Genomic DNA, 24,352 nt, shown 5'->3' with positions numbered 1-24,352 from the left:
TATTATTATTATTATTCTAGCAGTGGGTCCTAGTGGCTACCTGTAACTAGTGGAGATAGCTGGGGATACAAAAACAACCAAACCACATTTCTTTCCCTTTCATAGAACTAAGAGCTGGAACAGACCAGCAGCTTCAGTTGGCTGGGCATGGCGTTTACACGCATCATGCTCCAAAGTTGCCCGGAGGTCACACCAGTGATTACACGCTGGGCGGCTTCTGGGCGATTTGGGGGTGTGGTGGAAGCTGGCTGAAGAAGTGATGGAGCGGTGTCAATCCGACCCAAAGCTGCTCCTACTTCAACCAGATTCTGGCTGGATCGGGGCTGCGGAGTGCAGTTGCCGCAGCCGCAATCTGGCTTTGTCAAAGGCAGCTTGAAGCCACCCCTTCAGGATGGTCTGTTTCATCCTTAAGAGTTGAAATAAATGAATTATTTCCCCCTCCAAGCCTGGTAAGTAAATATTGAAAACAAGACAAGATAAAATCATTACACACTGGATGGCATACAGTGTATGCTAATCATTCCTGTCTATCGCTAGTGTCACTGTTATATCTTTTTTGAGCCTTGATAGTAGGAAATAAAATTTCCATGTGGTATCATTTTGCATAATATAGGCCAAGGTGGATCCAACATTGTGTAGTGGTTTACTGCTGGACTAGGACTCCAGAGCAGCGTTTGAATCCCCACTGAGCCATGGAGATCTACTGAGTGACCTCAGGGAAGTCATATTCTCTCAACCTCGGAATAAGGCAATGGCAAATCCATTCGGAACAAATCTTGCCAAGAAAGCCCTGTGATAAGAGTGGCTTTAGAGCTGCCATACGTCAGAGAGGACTTGAAGGCACACAGCAAATAGGGCAAAGCCCAATGGTATACTTTTGATATACAATCCAATGGAACTGGGTCTTTCTCCCACTTCTTTGCCCAGTGCAATGGTTTGCGGTGCCCAAACCTGTTCTGGAAGCTTTCATAAAGGTTTAAGGAGCACAGAGTTGCAGGAGCGAGGGAAATAACTGATTTTGGCAGAAGATGAAGGATCCAGCAGATGTAGACCTTTGGATCCTGGCCAGAGAAGCAAGTGATAATCCACAATTTGTCACAGACAAACCCTACCAAGGATTTAAGTTAAACCTGTGACAAATAACTTGGAATGCTAGGACTGGACTGCCTGGTAATATTTGTAATCTCTCTGACAATTTTATCATAAAAGTAGTTTTCCCCCTTAAAATACAAAGCACCAATATTTGAGGCTTTTCTCACACTGAAAGTGTTCCACTTCTGAATATTTTGGTTTCACCTATTCACAACTCAGTTATTTTATTTTGGGAGGTGATATCAAAAACAATCAGCCAAAGAGGCAATCCACTTTCTCTCCTCTCCATTAAGTTTTGGGAACTTAGACTGATCATAGAATGATGAATATGGCACAATAAAGAAATTTCCATCCACACAAATTCCAAATGCTATGGCTTATTCTACAGCTTCAGAGAAGGAAAAGCTAGAATTGGATTTCATTTGAAGTTATAAGCTTGTGAGTTGCCACATCACATCAAAGACACTTATTTCTCTCCCACACACATTCCTAAATGGCAGAATAAGACCAATGAAAAGATAGGAAAGGCAGGACTTAGTATTTTCTTTGAAAACTTCAACATATTCTCAGTTTAACAACAAGTTTTATTCCTCGATGTACACATTAGACACAACATGATAGATGTGCTGATGGTTGCTTCCCTCCACCACTCACTTATGCTGTTGCTCCACAATCTGTGAATACGGAAATGTAAGATATATTCCTGAAATGATTGTAGTCAGTGATCATAATATATGATGAATCAACTAAATATAGAGGGTTGTTTAGTGAAGTATCACTGCAATAGTTGAACTGGCCAGTGTATTACATGTTATCACTGTTTTTTATTTAGCTTTACACAATAAAACAGAAAACAAAGGTTATCAAAAGAACATTAAAAAAAACACATTGTGGGGCACATAAATGACATTTCTCTCTGGTCCAAGCGGGAGTCTCTGTCTGTAAATTCTTATGTATACAATTGATAGCAATAAATACAACATTATCTCCACCCACGAAGAAAAAAATTAACTCAATTAAACTGGTGTATGTGTGTGAATTTATTATTATTAGAATAATCAGCACTACTCAGTGATCATTATTCACAGTCAATAAATAAGTCCACAGATGTACATGCTGTCCTTGTTCTCTTTCAAATCAGAAATTCACAGTGGTTTGGTATCTATAGCCACAAGGAAACTTAACAAGATATAAAAATAAATTACTCAATCCAATTTAAGGTTACATGGAATGTAGGGAGAAAGATCTTCATTATGTAGTTGCAAACAACGTCAGAAGTCCCTTTAGAAAGGAAACTATTTCATTGCCTCCTAATTTAGATTCTCCGTAGACTCGGTCCACAAATGATATAGGAACCTATTGAAGGAAACAAGTCACAAAATCATTCAATTTGTAGACCTTTTGCACCATCTGCTTCGCCCTTTTGTGCCAGTGTACAACAAATCTTGGCTAATGTAAAATTATTCAGAAGAAAACACTATCATTTCAGATGCTCCTTTATCACTATAGTCAATGTGGGCTATACCCAATATAGTGTTGGCAGCCACAACAAAGCTTTTTTCCACTTCCCCTGTAAACCTCCATAGAAACTGAAAACTGGTTCTGAAAGGCTGCCCAGCCTTCCAGTGCTCATTTTGGAAGTGCACAGGAGTTGCACTAGAGAGGTTTGGTCACCTTTCCTTCTCATTCCACTCTTATTTTGGTAGAATAAGTGAGCTTTCAGGCTTACAACTTTTCTATACTTCTAATGGAATTTACATTTATTGTTGTCCTTATTGTTATATGTACTATCTTAATCTGTTCTATTGTTCCAGTTTTTGATTGTTTTACAATATACAGTGGGTTGTTGTTACCTGCTGGGGTTTGGTTCCAGAACTCTTGGATGCTTGAGTGCCATTAAATACAATGGCATAGAAAAATGGTGTCCTTATATAAAATGGAAAATCAAGGTTTGCTATATGGATTTTAAAAAAACATTTTCAAGCAGTGGATGCTTGAATCCATGGATAAAAAAATCCATAGATAAGGAGGGCTGACTGTACCATAATTTTAGATAGCACCAAAAGTTCAAAAGGTGATGATTATGCAAATGAGCACAATGTGGAAAAGGAATCTGGTTCTCCAGCATCCCAAATTATTAAACACTCTGGAGTATGACATCCATGTGTCACCCTTTTTAAATGAAATTTTCAACAGTTAAGAATGCTATATCTATAATTTCCAAGAGATGTACATTTAGGCTACAATCCCAGACAGAATTAAATGGGAGTAAGCCTCACATTCTATGACACACATGGAGCGATAAATAAAAAGTTACTGTTGTGTTCCTTCAAGTAGTTTCCAATATATGGAGACTTAAGGTGAACCTATCAAGGGGTTTTCTTGGCAAGATTTATTCAGAAGAGGTTTGCCATTGCCTTCTTCTGAGGCTGAGAGCATGTGGTTTGCCAAAGGTCATTCAGAGGATTTATAGTTACATATAAATAAAATGTAATCTACCTAAAGTGGCTTTGATATCATATATACTATTTATACTGCATAAAAAGGGACTACAGAGTTGATGACATTGATTATCCCATTGACTACAAGAAAAACCTAATGGTTTGCTGCTGAATTTTGGCTATTTCTGCCGTGAATCACCTAAAAAAAATCTGAGAAGCACTAGGGAGCCACACCAAAAAAAAAAAAAAAAACAAAAAAAAAGCTGGGGGGGGGGACTGTGGGTTTTATCGACATTTATTATAAATGTTCACTTATTAATGGAGTAATTATCTCTTCTGATCAACTTGAAACTGACTTATCTCAACCTTTCTGCTATTGATGGTATCTCACCTGAGACCCCTGGTTCAGTCCCTAAATTGCCTCATATGGGGCTGCTGCACCTGGATTTTGACTTTTACATCAATATAATAATAATAATAATAATAATAATAATAATAATAATAATTTTTATTTATATACCGCCCTGTGGCGAACCAATCCGGGCGGTTTACGACATTAAAATAACATACAGCATAAAAACAATATATTTCCCTCCCCCCTTAAAAAGTTATTAAACAACATATCAAGGGGTGACTGCCTCTTGGAAAAGTCTTTATTCCTTTCCAATATCTCTGCTTCATCTTGTTTTTAATCTTATACAAGATTAAAAAGAGTAAATATAACACATATATTCTTTTTATTAGAAACATGTCTCTCCTTAATGATTGTATATGGTTCCAGTTCACTAACTGTTCATTAAGTGTAGTAAACAATGATGTGCGGTGCTTCAAACCATCAGTTATTTTCAGTACAGCAAAACAGGGACTTTAACATTCCAGTGTGAAAGATTATATGTTAAATGCTCTAGGTCTCAAACTCAGTCTGTGGAATCCACAGAAAATCTGGCTAGGCACTCTCAATTGGCACACTTAACCAGAAATTAACTGCCAAGCAGAAATGGAAAAAAAACACCTCCCACACCCATGCTCTTCTGCCAAACCAGAGTTATTGCATCTCTAGGCAATAATTCCTTGGGACATTGGTGAGCCCAAAGCAGACTGTCTAATACATCTTCTGTTGCCTCATAAACAACTACAGCATAAAGATAGGAAAGATTATAGTTAAAGCATCCTAAGGGAGATTTCTCCCTATATGAACAAGAAACCTCTGTATCATTTGTGCCAGGTTTACAGTTTGGAACTCTTACGTTAAACAGGTTTCATAAAAGTTTGTTGTATAGGCAAGCTAACATTTTAAGAAAACTTTTGTGATAGAATATCAAGATGTTCCATCAGCAGAAATATTCACAATCTGGTACTTATAACAAGCCATTATTAAATGCATATTTATTACAGTACTTCAGAGTCCAATACCAAGCTTTCACTAACTAAGGTTCTTCAACATAGTGTGGCATGAAAAGGAATTTCTCTTGTCCCTACTACAATGAAGTACAAGAAATCCAACTACACTGGTGCCTCGGGATAAGAAATGATCGGGTTACGAAATTTCCGGGATACGAAAAAGTTGGATTGGCAAAAACTGTTTCGGGTTACGAAATATTTTTCAGGCTACGAAATTCATTTCGGCGCGAAATTCAAATGCTGCAAAGTGCAGCTATAGGCTTTCCAGTGCTAACGGATTATTTTTCGGGTTACGAAATTTTCGGGTTACGAAAGGAATGGCGGAACGAATTAATTTCGTAACCCGAGGCACCAGTGTATTCAAATCTAAATAGTTATTGGAAGTATTCATAGACATAACAGTCTATTTCAGCATAAAGGGACACAAAGAAGCACCTTTGAGATGAACTGAAATTTCTAGCATTAATGGACTCCTTTGCAGAATGACATATATACCAAAGGAGGGAGAGGGGAGTAAATTGTAATAGAAATACCAAACACATGAGTTTGGCAATGGAGCAACAAGTTCAGTCTCAAAAAATGGTCATAAATAGTAATTGCAGGGACAAAGTTGGAAAACATATTTTACAGAGAAGCCAAGATGAACAGGTAAAAAAACCAGGTGCATAGGACCAGTAAAGTGTTGCAATAAAGGAGGAATGAGAATCCTACTTAGGAGATAGGATGTCAACTAGAGTTTTAAAGTGTGTTTGCTGTTGTGTACTGAGTCATTTCTGACTTATGGTGAATTACCATGGGCTTTTCTTAGCAAAATTTGTTAGGGGAAGTTGCCATTGTCTTTCTCTGAGGCTGAAACAGTGAGACTTGACCAAGGTTATCCATGTCCAAACAGGGATTTGAACTCTGGTCTCCTGGAGTCCTAGTCCAATACTCAAACAACTACATCACACTGGCTTTAATATATGTAGTGTGTCAAGAAACCATCAGATTGGCATCTTAATCACTAAGCCACCGCATCTCAGCAGCCACACATTTTGGTATCCATGGCGGGAGGGGGGTCCTGGTTTGCCCCAGTGGATAGCAAAGGCCCACTGTATTGTTAAAACTGAACTTCTAATCCCGTCACCATACCCACATATTTTCATTTCTATTACAATTTACATTCACCCCTCCCCACATGTGTATATTCGTCTGCCTTCAGAGGCTTCACTCCATGCAAAAGAAGAAGAGGACTTAAGCCCATGGAAGCTGATGCTAGAAATGTCTTTTTCTAAGCAAGAAAGTTTTGAAAAAATATTCAAACACTTATAACCAAGACATTAAACACCAACTATCCCATGGAGCAAAATTATGTTAAAAATTCTGCAACATAGAGTCCAACCATGGAGGGAGAAATCCCAGAGGTCCAAGCAGGGTTCAGGAGAGAAAGAGGAACCAGGAACCACAATGAAAACATATGATGACTAATGGAGCACATGAAGGAATTTCTAAAGAAAATCAGCATGTGCTTTGTAGACTACAACAAAGCCTTTGACTGCATAGATCATGAAAGGCCATGGAATGCCCTTAAAGACATGGGAGTGCCAACACATCTGATAGTCCTGATAAGGAATCTGTACCTAGGACAAGAGGCTACTGTTAGAACAGATCATGGAGAAACTGAATGGTTCCTAAATGGCAAAGGAGTCAGGCAAGCCTGCATCCTTTTACCCTATCTTTTCAATTTGTGTGCAGAATATTTTACAAGAAAAGCAGTCTGGGACACAAAAGCAGGAGGTGAAAATAGGAGCAAGGAAATCAACAATTTAAGATATGCAGATGACACCATACTATTAGCAGAAAACATAAAAGATCTAGAACAGTGATGACGAACCTTTTTCAGTTCATGTGCCAGGGGCGGGGCTTCTACCCCCAGGATGCGGGCTGGGTGCCGTGGAGGGGCTTCTGCCCTCCAGGGGGTGGGGCTTCTGCCTTCCAGGGGCGGGGCTTCTGCCCCCTTTTCAGAGGGAGGGAGCCTCTGGCTCCTCCCCCGGCGTTTGCCGGCCCCTGAGGGTCCCTCCTGGGGCCGTCAGAGGCCGGCAAAAGGGCCGTGGAGGACAGAGTGCTGTCCTCCGGCCTTTGCCAGCCCCTGAGGGTCCCTCCTGGGGCCGTCAGAGGCCGGCAAAAGGGCCGTGGAGGACAGAGCGCTGTCCTCCGGCCTTTGCCAGCCCCTGAGGGTCCCTCCTGGGGCCGTCAGAGGCCGGCAAAAGGGCCGTGGAGGACAGCGCGCTGTCCTTCGGCCTTTGCCAGCCCCTGAGGGTCCCTCCTGGGGCCGTCAGAGGCCGGCAAAAGGGCCGTGGAGGACAGCGCGCTGTCCTTCGGCCTTTGCCAGCCCCTGAGGGTCCCTCCTGGGGCCGTCAGAGGCCGGCAAAAAGATGGTCCCAGCCTCCTTCTCCCCGGCCCTTCGCTCCCCTTCAAAGGGCTCCATGGAGCCCTTTGGCGGGGAGTGAAGGGAAAGGGAGGAGGAGGAGGCAGGGCACATGACCCAGCCCCCTTCTCCTCAGCCTTCGCTCTCCATGGAGCCCTTTCGAGCGGAGCGAAGGGAAGCCGGGAGGGAAGTGGGCTGGGAGGAGGAGACAGACGCACACGCGCCTCTGTCTCCTCCTCCCAGGCGCCATTTTCTGGCTTCCCGCTGTCTAAGAGACAGCGGGAGGCCCAAAAATGGTAGGCAGGAGGCGGAACGGGCATGTGCCCGTTCCACCTTCTCCCTCACCCCGTGCCTGGTGAAATGGCGCCGCGTGCCACCCGTGGCACGCGTGCAACACCTTCGCCATCACGGATCTAGAACAACTTGTAAGGAAGGTCAAAGTAAATGCAAAGGCAGGCTTACTGTTGAACATAAAGCAAACCAAAATAATGACCACAGAGGATCTTCACAAGTTCAACCTATACAATGAGGACATAGAAATAGTAAAAGATTTCCTATACCTTGGACAAACATTGACCAGAATGGGGACTGCAGTTCAAGAAATCAGAAGAAGACTAAGAATGAGAAGAACTAGAAAAACCCCTAAAGAGCAAAGATATACAACTAAGCATGAAAGTTAGAATCAAACAAGCAATTGTATTCCCCATTATCACGTATGGCTATGAAAGCTGGACAATTAAGAAAATGGACAAAAAGAGATTAAATTCATTTGAGATGTGGTGCTGGAGAAGAGTGCTGAGGATTCTTTGGAGAGCAAAAAGAACAAATAAATGGATCCTAGAATAGATCAAGCCTGAAATTTCCCTGGAGGCAAAGATGACTAAACTGAGGCTGTTGTACTTTTGCCACATCACGAGATAGCATGACTCATTAAAAAAGACGATAATGTTAGGAAAGGTGGAGGGAAGTAGAGAGGAAGACCACATACTAGATGGATGGACTCAATTAAGGAGGTCGTAGGTATGAATCTGCAAGAACCTAGAAGAATAGTGGAGGATAGGTAGTTTTGGGGACATCTCATCCACAGAGTGGCCATTGGTCGAGATCAATGCAAGGGTGGTTAACAACAACAAATCCTATGGAGCCTGAGATATACCTGTTGAATATGCTGCACCCTTTAGGTGATACGTTGGAAAAGAAATTCTGGAGAATCATGTCTAATCTATATGATATCAGCAGCAAGGATAACATATGCCAGAATGTGAAAGAGTATGGAAATACTCTCGGAGAATGACTGGGTGCTAAAATGATTTGAAATGGCAGAAATGCATAAACTGACATTAACTTTAGATAATAAATCATTGAAAAATTACAAGTAAAAGTGGAATCCCGTTAAGATCATTATAGGAAGATAAATGGGGCAAGTTATTAATATCACATTTTCAAGATTAAAAATAAAGTTTGGGAAAGTTAAAAGATAAGACTATTTATTGCTGATACAATTCAGTAATTAGGCAGATTGACAAGAAAGAAACTATGGTCAGAGAGACAGTTTAAAATGTAAATATTCCAAACTGGCAAGGAAAGGAACTGAATTTAGATTTTATTGAATGACATGAGTTATGATGGATGATACTGATTATACAATTAAACAATGTGGACCTGAAGTAATGTCAAAGATAATGTGATGTTAATATGATGTATATATGATGTAAAACAAATTTAAAAAAGAAATGTGTTTTTCTCAGTTAGTCTCAAAGGTACTACAGTATTCCCTCATATCTTCTTACTGGAAGGTTAGCGAGAACTGCTGAAGAGGGATCACAGCCTGTGTAATTCCTTTGATTTAGTGTCTGTAGCTTCAGAAAAGCCTGCAGAACTTATTATACCAGTCCAATTCAATTCATCCACTTATGTGAATCTATAGAACTCATGTGGGTAGCTGCCTCACCTACACCCAGAAGACCACATCAAGTAAGAAGATTAAATGATCCCTTTTCTTCAGTGACCATTATCTGCCCACATCTTTAGGTCATTGAAGGCTAGGCTCCTTGTCCAACAATTTCTGTAGCAGTATCAGAGCTATTATTTCTGTCTGTTTTATAGGTCTCTAGCAATAGAGATTTCAATGTACAGCTACTAAGAGTAGTGGCCTTCATAAGAAGTAATGCTTTTTGAGCATTTTCACCTGTCAGCTAATTATGTCTCTAATGGTGATTAGGTAAACATGTAACAAGAAGAATGAAATGAAACTATTCTGCTTGTATTTTGTTATTTTCACCATACCTCTCCAATAGAGTAGCCAAGTTGTCTTGCTCGGACAATCATTTCCATTTGAAAAACGTATCCTTTTGAAACACACTTCTCCATCAGTTTTTGTAAGACCTCTTTTCTATATAATCTGCAAGTCAGTATACATGAAATCAAAACCTCTCACAACATTTCAGTTACACATATATACCATTTGATAATCATCTCTAAACAGTCTATACAGAATATTTAACATCAAATTTCAAATGTCATGTTTAATACCAAATTTCACCTATAGGTACTACAGCTCCACTCTGTCTTTCTTGTATCAGTGTAAAACTGACCATTAACTTGATTCGTTCTCACTCATACATGTTAATTACTTGATACTTCAAAACTAATATACCTGAAGCTTCCTGTTAAGTCAGATGCACCTGGCCGCAGTAGAACTTGAGTTAGAAAGTTTGCACCTCGACTGCCAAAAAAGAGAAAGAATTTTACTAAACGTTCAAAATCTGAAGTTGAAAAAAGATGGCATTGTGTTTTAAAGGTAAGATTTCACTATAAGAGAAATGGTTACAATAACAGAAAGATGTGATTTCTCAAATGAAGAAAAAAGGACAAAAGAAAAAAAGAAATTAAGAAGAATTTACTAATACAAGTCAACTCAGGAAATCAATCTGTATGAACTAAGATTTGTTTTCTATATTTTCTGTATTTCTTTATGGTTTATTTACATACCACCTAACAGTGGTTTACAAAAACAAATACAGTCAGTCCCCCATTTTCGCGGGGGATCTGTTCTGGACCCCCCTGCGAAAATGGAGACTCGCACATATTCAGGCCCCATAGCCTTGAATGGGGTGCGTGCCTGCAAGCACGTGCAGGGTGCATGCCACGGGGGCATGCCCCATTGAAAATAACAGTCTGCCCCTCTTTGAATAAGCAAGAACACAGATCTGAAGTCTGCAAAAAAGGAGGGGCAACTCTATATTTCAGATTGCAGACAGAAAGCTAAAATGAAATGACTTCCTAGTTCACAGTTTGCATCCTGTAACTCCCAACAGGAGCTGTTTTATTGAGATTTCATCACATTCATCATACATAGTTTTGATGCTGAAGATTCTCCAGTCTGAGAGCTGCCAACTCTGAAAAGCAAGGTGACATCTGGTAGGACAGGTACACAGATATGGCTACTGACCTGATTAGTTTTCGTTTCAAATCCCATCCATGTACACCTCCATTTCCTTTATATCGAGTTCCAGACACAATGTCAAAATTACCTTCTTTCTGTGTTCTATAGGAATAAATATTGCACAAGAGGAAAACACCATTAGAATTCATAACAGCTCATGCTATAATGTATTTAGGCTGAGATCCTGCATCAGAGGGCACAACATATAACTTTACAATGTCATCACTTGGTGCCTTACATGCTATGGAATCCTTGTAGTGAACTGTGATGAGGTATATTGCGGTCTCTCACACAGTGTCCCACTGTGCAACAGGACCTACTACACGATGATGCCCACTGCACTGTGTGATAGGACCCACAGTGCTATGGTGTCCATTCCACAACAGCACAATAGACATACTGTTGTCTCCACTTGCACAAAGGTCTCTGCCACATAGCTATGACTCTGCTCCCCTCCTTGAGAATATGGATATTGCACAATTTCACAATTCACCTGACCATATGCCAGCCTTAGTCTTTAAGATGCCATAATAATCACTGTTGGTTTTTCTACAACAGACTAACACAGAAACACCTTTTGAAATTAACAAAAATCTAATTCTTTTAATAAACTAGGCCAGAAGTTACTACAATTAGGTAAAGCTGCAGTTCCAAGGAATTTAAATATACAGTTGGCCCCCCACATCCGCAGGGGTTAGAGGTGCAAGACCCTTCTGAATGTGGAAAAATCATAAATACCCCCCCCCCCAAGGAAACCAGTTAAAGGGATGAGTGGGTACATGCCTCTTCTTCCCCTGCCCTCCTGTCCCTTTAACTACCCCTTTCCAGGTGGGATAGCTGTCTTCCCCGGGCAGCTATCCCACCAGGAAAGGCATGAGGGGGGGATTGATCCTCCTCCCCCTTTTCCCATTGGGATAGCTGTCTGGGGGATGAAGCTATCCCATTGGGAAAAGGGTGAGGAGGATAGATTCCCCTCTGCCCCTTTTCCAGTTGGGCAACTTCCTTCCAAAGGCAGCTATCCCACCGGAAAAAGGGTGAGAGGGATGAATCCCCCACGCCCCTTTCTGATGGGGTAGCTGCCTCAGGAAGGCAGCTATTCCCACTGAGAAAGGGAGCGGGGTTGGCTCACATACCCTTCCTGGCTTCTTATTCCTTGGCTTTTTCCTCCTGGGAGAGAGGAGGAGTGTGGATTATTTGACCTCACAAATAATCAAAAACGCAAGTATCAAAGCCTCAAATGTAGAAGGGCCAACTGTACTGACAGTTGCTAAAAAATTTAAACATATGTTAAAGGTTTCAACTCGGTCATGTGTTTTCCATTGCTTTTAGAATGTTCTCCATGGCTACTGAATTTGAGGTATTCTATACATTCAACTGCCAAAAAGATAAAAACAGTAAGGCAGACTAAGCATGCTAAGTGAGTGTACTATAAAAGACCAGAGAATCAGTTTTCATTCAATAAAATTATTTTCTATGGTTGAATGCCAGAGATGTTCCAAGTACTCAGAAATCAAAAAACTTTGCTTTGACTTTTGCAGATCTGATTATTCACAGATTTTATTAATATGTCCTCTCTAGGAATTTCTAGGTCTTTCAGCGGAACTCTATGGTCAACTTTAACCAAAAGTTACACTGAGGGACCTAGAGATTCCTAGAGAGAACACCCCACTAGGCATTTGTAGCTCCTGCAGTGCAATTCTGTGGTCAATGTCCAGCTGATGTTGACCACAGAGTTGCACTGGAGGACCTAGAGATTCGTAGAGAGGTGTTCTCTGAGATAAAAATATAGTGTTTTTGTTATTTGCGGTTTTCCCACATTCACAGGTATCCTGTACCCCTAACCACAGCGAATGTGGAGGGACAAGTGTATTTGTTTATAAAAATGGCTGGGGTAGGGATAAGACAGCCTACTTCTTATTAATGGATAAGAAATTAGTCTCAGGTACATGCTTGAATGCACACCCTGTTCACTTTACCATGGTTTAATTGTATCAACATGTATCTGACTTCAAATATTAGCTATTTTACTCACCTGATAAACTCTGGAATGAATTTGGGCTGCAATGCAAAAGAGAAGCATAAGTAGAAAAGAAAAACCAGTAAAATAAACTGAGAAACACATGCAGGACAAACTTACGTGGTGTGAAAGGTCAGCATCCATTATAATTATGAAGCTTCCTGTAGCATGCTTCATCCCATGAATATAAGCAGTCCCTGATGTAAATAATACAAAAACACTTCTATCTTCCATATTCAAAAATCACCAAACAATGTGTTTGCCAGAGAACAATTTCAGAAAGCCATACTCTCCCATGAGAAAAGATACAATCTTCTAAAATTATTTAGTCTTTTTTGTGCTGATACTTCAAACTTTTATCTCAATTAATGATACTTTAATTTTATCTCAATTAATATTATGCTAGTAAAAAGCAACTGCACTACAGAGACAAATTAAAAACCTTTACTTTATTTAGATGCTATGTTTAGATTGATTATTGTTCCAACTGTCATTTAATAAGCTCTTCCTTAACCGTTTCAATTCTTAATGAAAACCTTGAATTTCAGGTATTTAAAAAATCTTTTGTCACAATTATAATTTAAGGGTGTAATCCTATGCCCCCTGGAAAGGTTTTCCATTCTTTTAGGATTTTATAAAATCCCCCTTTGCAGGGAGGGAGGCTTGCTGTTGAAGCAGAAGTCTGCTGTCAAAGGCCTCCTTGTTGCAATGGTGGAAGTCCTCTGCACCCTCAACATTACAGAAGATGGAGAAATCAGGTGTACTGGAATGAACTCTGAGAGGTCTTGAATCTATAGGAGATGCCATAGGGGAAAAACAAGGTCTCTTTGTCCCAACATATATCTGAACACTTTGTGCACTGGCAAAAATAAGATTGGATGTATTGGTATCTCTTCCAACCCCAAAGTCTTCACCCAAATTCTGTACATGTGCTCTACTATAGTGTCTACACTACTTCTTCCACAAACAGTTAAGTAGATGTAATTATATCCAGGAGTTATTCTGCACAAAAACTGTTTAAGAACTGCAGCATATACGGTACTTCTTTACATTATCGCCTCTTATGCCTTCTACATTATTTAACATATACATTATCCACAAACTAACACAAACATTTAGTTTTTCACATCAGTACCTTGCTAATTTCTTACAGGGTACAAGTACATTCATAGTGAAGAATGATGAAATACCCTGCTGAAAAATAATCTGCTTCCTTCCTTCATGAGAATATATAAATATGAATGCTTTTCCATACTCTCAAAATACACATACAACACAACTAGCTAATATAGGTATCAGGATTCAATGTATGATTAAGATTATGGTAGTTTTTTTGGTTGTTTTTTTTAAAGAAAGACTCTTGAGAATTTCATTGAAGGTCAGTGTGTAAATTAATACTTACCCAATCCAAGTTTCTTTTCTCTGGGTCTTAAAAGCTGTAAAATATAAGAGTACAAAATAATAGATGAATTGTGTTAAAAGGCCTGTAGTCATGGATCATGCATTTCTTTAAAATGCCAATTTATCACGTTTTTCTTCTCTCCAATAGGATTGCTGCTTATCCATAGCCTAAAATCCAAGACTACAAAAATGGGCTTCCAGTAACAAAATGGAACTTGCCTTTTTTCTTCTCCCTGAACCCTATGCCTTCCAAAGGCTCCAAAGAGTCCCTCGGTTCTCTGATTCAAAGACATAGCTGTGTTAGTCTGGAAAATCAGTATGCAAAGGGATTTTGTAGCACCTTTGAGACTAACTGACAAAAAGAAGCTGGTAGCATGAGCTTTTGTAGACTTGTGCCTATTTCCTCAGTTCTCTAGATCATGTGAGCAGGGAAGCTGGGGAGAAAGGGGCTCATATCCTCCTTGTTCTGCCGATGGAATCCTACTTTCAAGGGAGAGGAACTGGGCTCCATCCATATTTACAGAGCAACCTTCACAATTGGACTGAACAGACATTAGTTCAAATGAAAGCAGTCATGGAATACAGGGAAAGAGACCAGGGTGGACACCTGTGTGGGGGCTCAATGATCAGTTCCTCACCTCTGCCTCCCATGGGGTTCAGGGGGCTTTGGGAGACTGGTAGGAGGCACTGGAGGGGCACAAAAGGGGGAAAAGGTTCTCCATATGGTCCTTAGGCCACACTTTCCCCATCTCGATGTAGCCCAAGTTGTTGTTGTTGTTGTTGTTATTATTATTATTATTAACATTTATTTATAAAGCGCTGTAAATTTACACAGCGCTGTACATACAATCTTTTTAATTAGACAGTTCCCTGCCCTCAGGCTTACAATCTAAAAAGACATGACACAAAAGGAGAAGGGAGTGGTGGTGAGGAAGGGGATGAGGGCCAGCAGTCTTCTCTACCTCCAAGGCCTGGACCAAGGGAGATGGACCGGAGGGAGGACCTGGCTTCTTGGAGTTAGCCTGCCTCTCTCTCTCCCTCAAGATGGAGGCTGAAGGGAGGGCTCGTCTTCTTCCAGGCAGGCCTGTTGGAGCTAGCCTGCCTCTCTCTCTCCCTCAAGATGGAGGCTGAAGGGAGGGCTCGTCTTCTTCCAGGCAGGCCTGTTGGAGCTAGCCTGCTTAACAGTTGGTCCCTGCTGAAGTTTTCATATTACAATGCAGGTGACGTAAAATGGGGAGAGAGCTGAATTTCCCTACCCCAATCCCTCCATGGGCCAAAGTAATGTAAAATGCCAATGGCTCCTGGTGTCATCACATCCCTGGCTGTAGCACACATGGACCTTTTCCACTCTGCACTTTAGCCAGGAACAACCTTTTGCTCACCCATTCTCCTTCCCCAGCACAAGAATGAAAGACTTTCAGCCAGTACTTGCAGGACTTTCCCTAGATGAAAGGCAAGATTGCTTTCCCTCCTCTTTCTCGACTCAGTGATAGAAGATAAGGAGTAATATGTTGTCAGGCAAAATTTCCAGAAGCTGACTGAATCCCAGAGTGAATTCAGCCAGCTATTGCAACTGCCAGATTGCAGGAAAAGGACCAGAGACTGAAGGTAACAGCATGACTGCACTTACAAGCACAAAGTAATTACCTCTGTTACCTGTAATAGGGGATAGGAGGGCAGGGTTTTGGCAAGATTAAAGGCCTTGTGGGGAGCCTACAGCAGAGCAGATTACATCTGGTGTCAGACAAGGCATGTGGAACAGAAGTTCCTCTTCTCTGCAACCCCTGCTACAGAATGAAATAGTTCATTATCAGCAAGGATCAACCTTTTCCATATGCAACAATGCATATATGCCTAATGTGTAAAAGGAAGAATTTCAATAAAGCATTTGATACCACTATAGTATTATGATGGCAGTAACATGGCACCAGGAGCCCTGGCAGCGCAGTTGCCTGTACTTCAGCCACTCACTCACAAACCATAAGGTTGCGAGTTCAATACCAGCAAAAGGGCTCAAGCTCAACTCAGGCTTGCATCCTTCTGAGGTCGCTAAAATGAGTACCCAGCCTGTTGGGGGCAATTAGCTTACACTTTGTAAACCGCTTAGGGAGTGCTTAAGTGCACTGATAAGTGGTATAGAAATGTACTTGCTATTGCTATGGCATACAAATATTCTTACTTCTGTGCATCTAGGAAATGCCTGTTATCATCTAAAAACTTTCCACCAAATATACCTGTGTTACTCCTGATTCCCCAAGGGGTGTTATTCCATGACTGTTTTCCTTTACAGAATTTCATAACCTTGCACAGCAAAAACAGCAACATGGATTTTAAAATTTAGCAGTTACAAAAATAATGGTTTTATGGCATACATTCATAATTTTTCAATCATAATAGTGTGTTATTCTAAAAATAAAAGCCCTGTGGCTGTCACTGACTCAGCATGTCATATCAATCATATAAGATGCATAGGAACCTTGTGGCCCTGCAAATGGTACTGAACTGTAATTTTTAGCGCTCCTCACCACTGGCTATGCTGGCTAGGACTCAGGGGAGCTGCATTACAATATCTGGAGGGCTACAGGATTCCCACCTCTGTCAGATAAGTGTCACACTGTTAATGCCAATTTGAAGCACTCTTGGAGGAAAAGGGAGACTTTTACCAGCATGTGTCTTGTCAAATTTTATTTTGGATGTCTCACAATACAATCTCAAAAAGTCATGTCTCCTCAATTATGCAACATATTACATTTGTCTAACTTCTGTCATATATCAAATCCAAATAGGTAATGCTCACTTTGATGAATGGCCTTTTCCACATTTGGAATGATTATTTTACACACATGCCTCACAATATTTCTAGTCAGCACAAGATTAGCTGACAAGATGCAAGCTTAAGGTCATTTACTTTGGAATATTGCTCATTTTTCTCCCACAGACACTTGCTGCTGAGGAAATGTGTTTATGATCAGAAACTGCATATTTGCATGATGTATACCTTAAGCCCCACCCCCAAACACTATAAAGAGATATTTAACTTTTATAGCCTTATAATCACACTCCTCAATTCACTTTCTCCACATGAAGCTCCATTACGTTTAGTGACACCTCTAGAAGACATGTATAGGATTATGCCATGATGGATGTAATTCTGCAAGTAGGTGTGGGTACAATCTGATATTCAGATAAAGAGTTGATAATATCTGGTTTGTTGTTAGGGTGCACATGACAAATTCTTCAGTATATATCACAATGGCATAATAATAAAGAGCTGCCTGACAATTATTTGCCCCAGGCAGCCACTACTAGAACATTTTGTGATGCGTAAGATCAAAACTAACTTTTAAAAGAAACAAAGCTGAAACCAAGTATATAAATCGATGAAATATCAAAATACTGTTTCTTACACAAAACTGCTACCTCATTTTCAGTCTAATTTAACAATAGACCACTAGCCATTCTCAGTTAAGAAAATCAGTCCTTAAGTCCCAAATTCAATTCTTCTGTGTTAATTATTTTAAATGCTTTTTGTTGCAGAAGTATAGCATCCAAGACAAATATTACTTACAATTTTATCTGATCCATAAATCTTTATCAACTGCTCAGCAACTTCCTGTGTCCCATCTGGGCTTCCGTCATCTATGATTATAATTTCAAATTCATTTCCACTGAGGAGAACAAAAGGAATATGTTTGTTAATCCAGTTTCAAAAGCTCTATCACTTCAAGAGTATGTAAGAGGAAGAACCATCCAATGATTTTCGTGTATGTGAAGTTACTAATGCTATCACAGGTTTTTGTTTTTGTTTTGTTTTGTATTGCAGAAGAGAATCAAATAACTTCACAGTTTGTGTTCCAGATTGCTGGAGACAAGCTGATGGTCAATCATTTTTGTTTCCAGTGCCAAGGTTTAAAAATATTCTATGTCAATGGCTTCTGTTTAGTAGCCCCATTACTAATTCTAGCATATAGATGATTATTTATCTAAAAAGAGCTTCATCATCAGTATAATTAAAGAAATAGTTTTGTTTATTAGAAATTGCATCTTCTAAGCCACATAAGGACTAAAAGTCCTGAGTCCATATGCCAGTATTCCCTGGCCCTCCAACTATGACAGACTAAAGGTAAAGATAGTCTCTTGACATGAATAGTCGTAACTGATTGTAAGGGGCAGTGCTCATCTGTGTTACTAAGCCGAAGAGCCAGTGTTGTCCGAAGACAACACCAGTGGCCAGCATGACTGTGCCAAACACTGCTACCTTCCCACTGAGAAGTGCTACCTATTTATCTACTTGTATTTGCATGCTTTTGAACTGTTAGGTTGGCAGAAGTACTACAAAGGTAGATAGATAGACTACAAGCTCTCATTTTTAGTTGTGGTGATGCTAATTTGTGATGATACACATTGGTACTCCAATATATTTGGGTGGGTACCAAGTTGGAAAGGTTGACTATATTCTTATTGCAGACGTTTGCATTTCTTTACCCAAACAAAAATGTCAAGTCTATAAATTTGGGATCTGAATCTACAAGTATAGCAGTTGTGAGGGGCTGCCTAGATGCATAAAGCTTGTGTGCCATAACTGCAATACCCAGATTATACACATTTGTCAAGAATTTATTCAGCCAAGGAGCACTGTCAGTATTGTCAGTCAGACTGCAAAGTGACATACCTTCTATCATACCACAATTTATACAGAAAAATGTGTGCAGTTTTGTCCACTTTTCATCTCTATAAGATCACCTGAATCTTCCAATCCTATCTCCAGTCCAAAGATATTTGAAAATGGCTCTGTGACGAACCCTAGAAATGGCTCCTCAAAATCGTTCTTGTTCTTGTTGTGTGCTTTCAACTAATTTCTGATTTAAGGTGACCCTAAGGTAACTCTATCATGGGGTTTTCTTGGCATGTTTATTGGGGAGGGGGTTGGCTTTGCCTCCCTCTGAGGCTTAGAGAGTGTGACTTGCCCAAGTGGATTTCCATGGCAGAGACAGAATTCAAACCCTGATCTCAGGATTCATAGTCCAATGCTCAAAACAGTACACCATGCTGACTCTCTCAAACAAAATTACTAGCCAATAAATTAGCCCATCAGATCAGATGTTGGCACTCAATCATAGTCACTAAAATACTTGTAGCTGGATAAAAAAAAAAAAACCCAAATGAAATGCACAGATATAGGATGGGGGACACCTGGCTGAATGAAACGACGTATGAAAGGGATCTGGGAGTCCAAGTAGATTCCAACTTGAACATGAGTCAACAGTGCGATGCGGCAGCTAACAAGGCCAAAGCGATTTTAGGCTGCATCAATAAAAGTATAGTGTCTAGATCAAGGGAAGTAATAGTGCCACTATATTCTGCTCTGGTCAGGCCCCACCTGGAATATTGTGTCCAGTTCTGGGCACCACAATTCAGAAAGGACATTGAGAAACTGGAGTGTGTCCAAAGGAGGGCGACTAAAATGGTGAAGGGTCTGGAAACCATGCCCTATGAGGAACGCCTTAGGGAGCTGGGGATGTTTGGACTGAAGAAGAGAAGGTTAAGAGGTGATATGATAGCTCTGTTTAAATATTTGAAGGGATGTCATATTGAGCAGGGAGCTGACTTGTTTTCAGCTGCTACAGAGAACAGGACCCGGAGCAATGGATGCAAACTGCAGGAAGAGATTCCACCTGAACATTAGGAGGAACTTCCTGACAGTAAGGGCTGTTCGACAGTGGAACAAACTCCCTCGGAGTGTATAGCGGAATCTCCTTCCTTAGAGGTTTTCAAACAGAAGCTGAATGGCCATCTGTCAGGGATGCTTTGACACAGCTTTCCTGCATGGCAGAATGGGGTTGGGCTGGATGGTCCTTGTGGTCTCGTCCAGCTCTATTATTCTATGATTCCATGAAATGTTTGAGTGCCATTCGCTTATGCCAAAGGCAAGCATACACAGCTCAGTTTAACAAAAACAAAAAGCCTGCAACTGCTATGAGCTTGGAGAGAAATGTGAATTGGTTCTAAGGACCCAAAGGCTAGCAATAAACATTTACCAGATGAATATACTGGACATAACCCACACATACTGTATCTCTGTATGTGGTTTGGACCATCTATAGAAATTAACTACCTAATTTAAACTGAGGAAAAAGAAGAGCGAGGCTTCAATGCTGAACCAGTGTGCCTAAAAACAAACGCGAATAAACAGAACGAGTCTTGATTCTGAGTAAACATATAACTGCAGTCTAGTATTAGCTTCATTTTTATTTGTTTTTAAAAAGCTGAGCTCTGGTGCCACAACAAACTACATTTCCCAGCATTCTACAGCATGGAGCCATGGCAGTTAAAGCGGTGTCAACCCAGATTACTTCTGCAGTGTGGATTGCACTGAAGAACTACAAATCCCATAATTCCATAGGAAGGAGGTACAACACTTAAAAGTGGGATCAAACCGCATTATTTCCACAGTGTTCTGGATTAACTAAAGTCCAAAACGCACTGCCGAAATAATCCAGTTTGAGACTGCTTTAACTGCCTTGGCTCAATGCCAGGGAATTGTGGGAACTGTAGTTTTGTGAGACATTTAGCCTTCTCTGTCAGAGAGAGCTACAATCCCCAGGGTTCCCTTGCACTCAGCCAGGGCAGTTAAAGCGGTCTCAAACTGGATTATTTCTGCACTGTGTGTTTGGGACCCAAGTAGAGGCTCACACTTCACTCTGCTATTCCACTTTGACTGCACTGTTGCATTCTGGGCTTTGTAGTTCAGAGAGGCGTAAGAGCTCTGTCTGAGAAGTCTAAATGCCTCCTCTTTAAACGGCAAGCCCCAGAATGCAACAGGAGGCAGCCAAAGCGGAAGAAGAGCAGCACTTCTTCTCTAGATTCTAGGAAGCCAATGTAGGGGGGAAAGGCCTGCTCTTTCCCTCCATCGCCCCCAGCCCTGGCTGCTCCCGAGGGACCCTTCCTCCCGCAGCCACCTCTCCTGGAAGCTCTTCACCAGCAGCCAGACGATGAGGGGAAGGTTCTCCCGCTCGTTGTAGGTCGGCAGCAGCACAGAGTACTTCGCCCGGGAGGCCTCCGTCATGGCGCCGCCTCCGCCTCAACAAGCCGGGAAAGGCTTCCAGCTCTTCCTCCCTCAGCGACGGAAACGGAAGAGGCGCGGACTCCTTCCCTCCCTGGGAGGAGGAGGAGGAGGAGGAGGAGGAGTCATCCTAGTCATCGCCTCTCTCTGAGGGAGTGGCGGCCTATTGGAAGCGTTTTGGTCACCCCCTCGTTTCTCTCGCGGTACGCCATTATAAGCGTTTTGGTCACCGTCTCGTTTCTTCTTTCTGAGGTAACCGGGACTCATTGAAAACGTTCTGGTCACCGCCTCGTTTCTCCCTGAGGGAAAAAAAGGACGCATTAAAAGCGTTTTCTCACCCTCTCGCTTCTCTCTGAGGTAACGGGGACGCATGGGAAGCGTTATCGCCACCGCCTCGTTTCTCTCTCGAGGTAAAGGTGGGGCATTAAAGATATTTTTAATCACCGCCTCGCATCTCTCTGAGGGAACAGCGGCGCATTAAAGGCGCTTTTATCACCTCCTCGTTTCTCTCTAAGGCAAAAGCGGGCCGTTAAAAGCGTTTTCCTCGCCGCCTCGTTTCTCCCGGAGGTAAAGGCGAAACATTAAAAGCGTTTTGGTCACCCCCTCGTTTCTCCCTGAATTAAAGGTGGCGCGTTAAAGGTGTTTTTCTCTGTTCTCTCTGAGGGAATGAGGGCATATTAAAGGCGTTTTTTGTCACGGCCTTGCTTTTCTGTGAGGTAAAGGTGGGACTTTGAAAGCGTTTTGGTCACCGCTTTGTTTCTCTCTGAGGGGCGTCACTGAGGTAATTAGAGATTGGAATACCTGCGGCTTTATTTATTTATTTACTTATGGTATTTGTACCCCGCCCTTCAGCCCCAAATGCTATCAGAGCAGCTTACAATTATTATTTTTATTAGACGGTTTTAGATTTCAGTGAAAACTGTTACTGTGCAATATCTGCGATTCAATACTGTGATCTCTGTGACTCCCGTGATCCTGGCACTTGTTCTGACTCCGCAGTTACATTCGGTTGCTTCAGTTATTACCGGTGGTTCCACGACTACCACTGTGTTTCACCATTCTAGCTGCGGGTAAAAGAACAGAAAGAATCGCAGTCACTGGAAATCACAGTTTGTTTGGCACTCAAGCCATTCACAGTTCCAACAGTGACTAGTGAACATCTGTGAAAAAGTAACAATTCTGCAATTCTATTCCATTCTCTAGTAATGGCGGCACAAGGAGGGAATGCCAGGGCTCCGGCAGAGGAAGGCGCATTTGCTAAAGAAGAAGAAGAAGAGGCCCCAGGCCCTGTCCAGCCTCGCCTGGCACTGAACCGGCTGGAAATCGAGCGCTACTCGCGGCAGCTGGTCCTCCCTGAGCTGGGTGTGCGGGGCCAGCTCCGACTCTCAAGCTGCTCAGTGCTGGTGGTGGGCTGTGGAGGCCTGGGCTGCCCTCTGGCCCAATACTTGGCCTCGGCCGGGGTGGGCCGCTTGGGGCTGGTGGACCACGACGTGGTGGAGCTGAGCAACCTCCACAGGCAGGTGCTGCACCGAGAGAGCCGCCTGGGCCTCTCTAAAGCCGAGTCTGCTGCCTCCACCTTGAGGGAACTCAATTCTTCCATTCAATGCGAAGCCTACCAGCTGGCCTTGGGTCCCTCCAACGCCCTGAAGCTGGTCGGTGGCTATGACATCGTAGCTGACTGTTCGGACAATGTGGCCACCCGCTACCTGGTCAATGACGCCTGCGTGTTGGCCGGGAAGCCATTGGTGTCAGCCAGCGCCCTCAGGATGGAGGGGCAGCTGGTGGTCTACAACTTCCAAGGAGGGCCCTGCTACCGGTGCCTCTTCCCCAAGCCCCCTCCGCCGGAGACAGTCACCAACTGTGCAGATGGTGGGGTCTTAGGCGTCGTGCCCGGCATCCTCGGCACTCTCCAGGCTCTGGAGGTGCTCAAGATGGCCTCGGGGATGGGCACCACTTTCAACCGGTCCATGCTGCTCTTCGACGGCCTGGAAGGAAGGTTTCGCCACATTAAGCTAAGGGCAAGGGATCCGGACTGTGCTGTGTGTGGAGACTGCCCTTCCGTGACAACCCTCCAGGACTACGAAGCCTTCTGTGGGTCTTCGGCGACAGACAAGTGTCCGGCGTTGCGCCTGTTGAGGAGCGAGGAGCGCATATCCGTCGAAGAGTATAAGAAGATACTGGACAGCCAAGTGCCTCATGTGCTGGTAGATGTCCGCCCGCCAGTAGAAGTGGAAATATGTCGCTTTCCACAGTCCTTAAACATGCCCTTAAGTAAACTAGAAGGAAAAGATGATGAATTCTTGAAGTCTCTGTGCCAAAGAATTAAGGAAGCAAAGCAGAGGACTAATGAGGACTTGGCTTTCCCAGTTTATGTTGTTTGCAAGTTGGGGAACGATTCTCAGAAGGCTGTGAGAATACTAGAAGGACTGTCTCATGATGGACTAGGCTTAATTTCTGTTAAAGATATCAGAGGAGGACTCATGGCATGGGCTAACAAAATTGACCAAGAGTTTCCTCAGTATTAATGTAATCAGTAACAGGAATGTGTTGTTAGTCTAGAAGTGTGTTGACCATTAACCTCTTGAGAAATCAGCATGTCATACATTGTTTTCTGGTGGGAGTGGGGAAGAAACCTATTTTACACAAGAAACAAAACGTTTGTTTGCAGAAGTGACATGTCACTCCTGAAAAATACTCACTTTCATAACAAGATGATCACTTTATATTATTTTAGAACAATAAACCTTTCTCTAAGAATGTTTGTCTCAAATAGTGGCCAAAGCCGTGTATCAGGTTCTACATGCATCCTTAAATACTCTTTGTAGCACTGATTCAACTGTAACATACCCAAAGTTCTCAATTATATACAGGTTGACTCTCCCTCATCCTGGGACCAGCAGGGTTTGGGATTTCAGACTTTTTTGGATTTTGGAATGTTTGCATATACATAATGAAATATCCTGGAGATGGGACCCAAGTCTAAACACTAAATTCATATTTCTTATACACCTTATACATGTAGCCTGAAGGTAATTTTATACACATTATTTTTAATAACTTTGTGTGTCAAAGTTGATGTACCATC

General features: G+C 41.9%; 2 protein-coding genes across 7 annotated transcripts; one reads left to right on the top strand and one right to left on the bottom strand.

Annotated features, from left to right (window-relative positions):
• Positions 1-1,655: 1,655 nt before the first annotated feature.
• DPM1 (dolichyl-phosphate mannosyltransferase subunit 1, catalytic) lies at positions 1,656-21,344 on the bottom strand. Its single transcript, XM_089513820.1, has 9 exons — positions 21,164-21,344; positions 17,773-17,872; positions 14,206-14,239; positions 12,924-13,000; positions 12,819-12,844; positions 10,793-10,888; positions 9,998-10,066; positions 9,628-9,742; positions 1,656-2,448 (listed from the first exon to the last, which is right to left on the bottom strand). Exons 1-9 carry the CDS (start codon positions 21,268-21,270, stop codon positions 2,344-2,346), a joined length of 729 nt encoding a protein of 242 aa, XP_089369946.1. The 5' UTR covers positions 21,271-21,344; the 3' UTR covers positions 1,656-2,343.
• On the top strand, positions 21,266-24,024 carry MOCS3 (molybdenum cofactor synthesis 3). 6 transcript variants are annotated; one of them, XM_089513817.1, is made up of 2 exons: positions 21,266-21,470; positions 22,471-24,024. In XM_089513817.1, the coding sequence occupies exon 2, from the start codon at positions 22,473-22,475 to the stop codon at positions 23,790-23,792; it is 1,320 nt and encodes a 439-aa protein (XP_089369943.1). In that variant the 5' UTR covers positions 21,266-21,470; positions 22,471-22,472; the 3' UTR covers positions 23,793-24,024. The 6 variants fall into 6 exon arrangements, with proteins under 6 accessions (XP_089369943.1, XP_089369942.1, XP_089369944.1 ...); XM_089513816.1 differs by having other exon boundaries at positions 21,266-21,519; XM_089513818.1 differs by lacking the exon at positions 21,266-21,470 and adding an exon at positions 21,530-21,624.
• Positions 24,025-24,352: the final 328 nt, after the last annotated feature.

This window comes from Sceloporus occidentalis, unplaced genomic scaffold (assembly GCF_023333645.1).
Source record: "Sceloporus occidentalis isolate IW3139 unplaced genomic scaffold, rSceOcc1.0.p SCAF_3, whole genome shotgun sequence".
Taxonomy (NCBI): Eukaryota; Metazoa; Chordata; class Lepidosauria; order Squamata; family Phrynosomatidae; genus Sceloporus; species Sceloporus occidentalis.
This window is presented reverse-complemented; position numbering and strand designations above follow the sequence as displayed.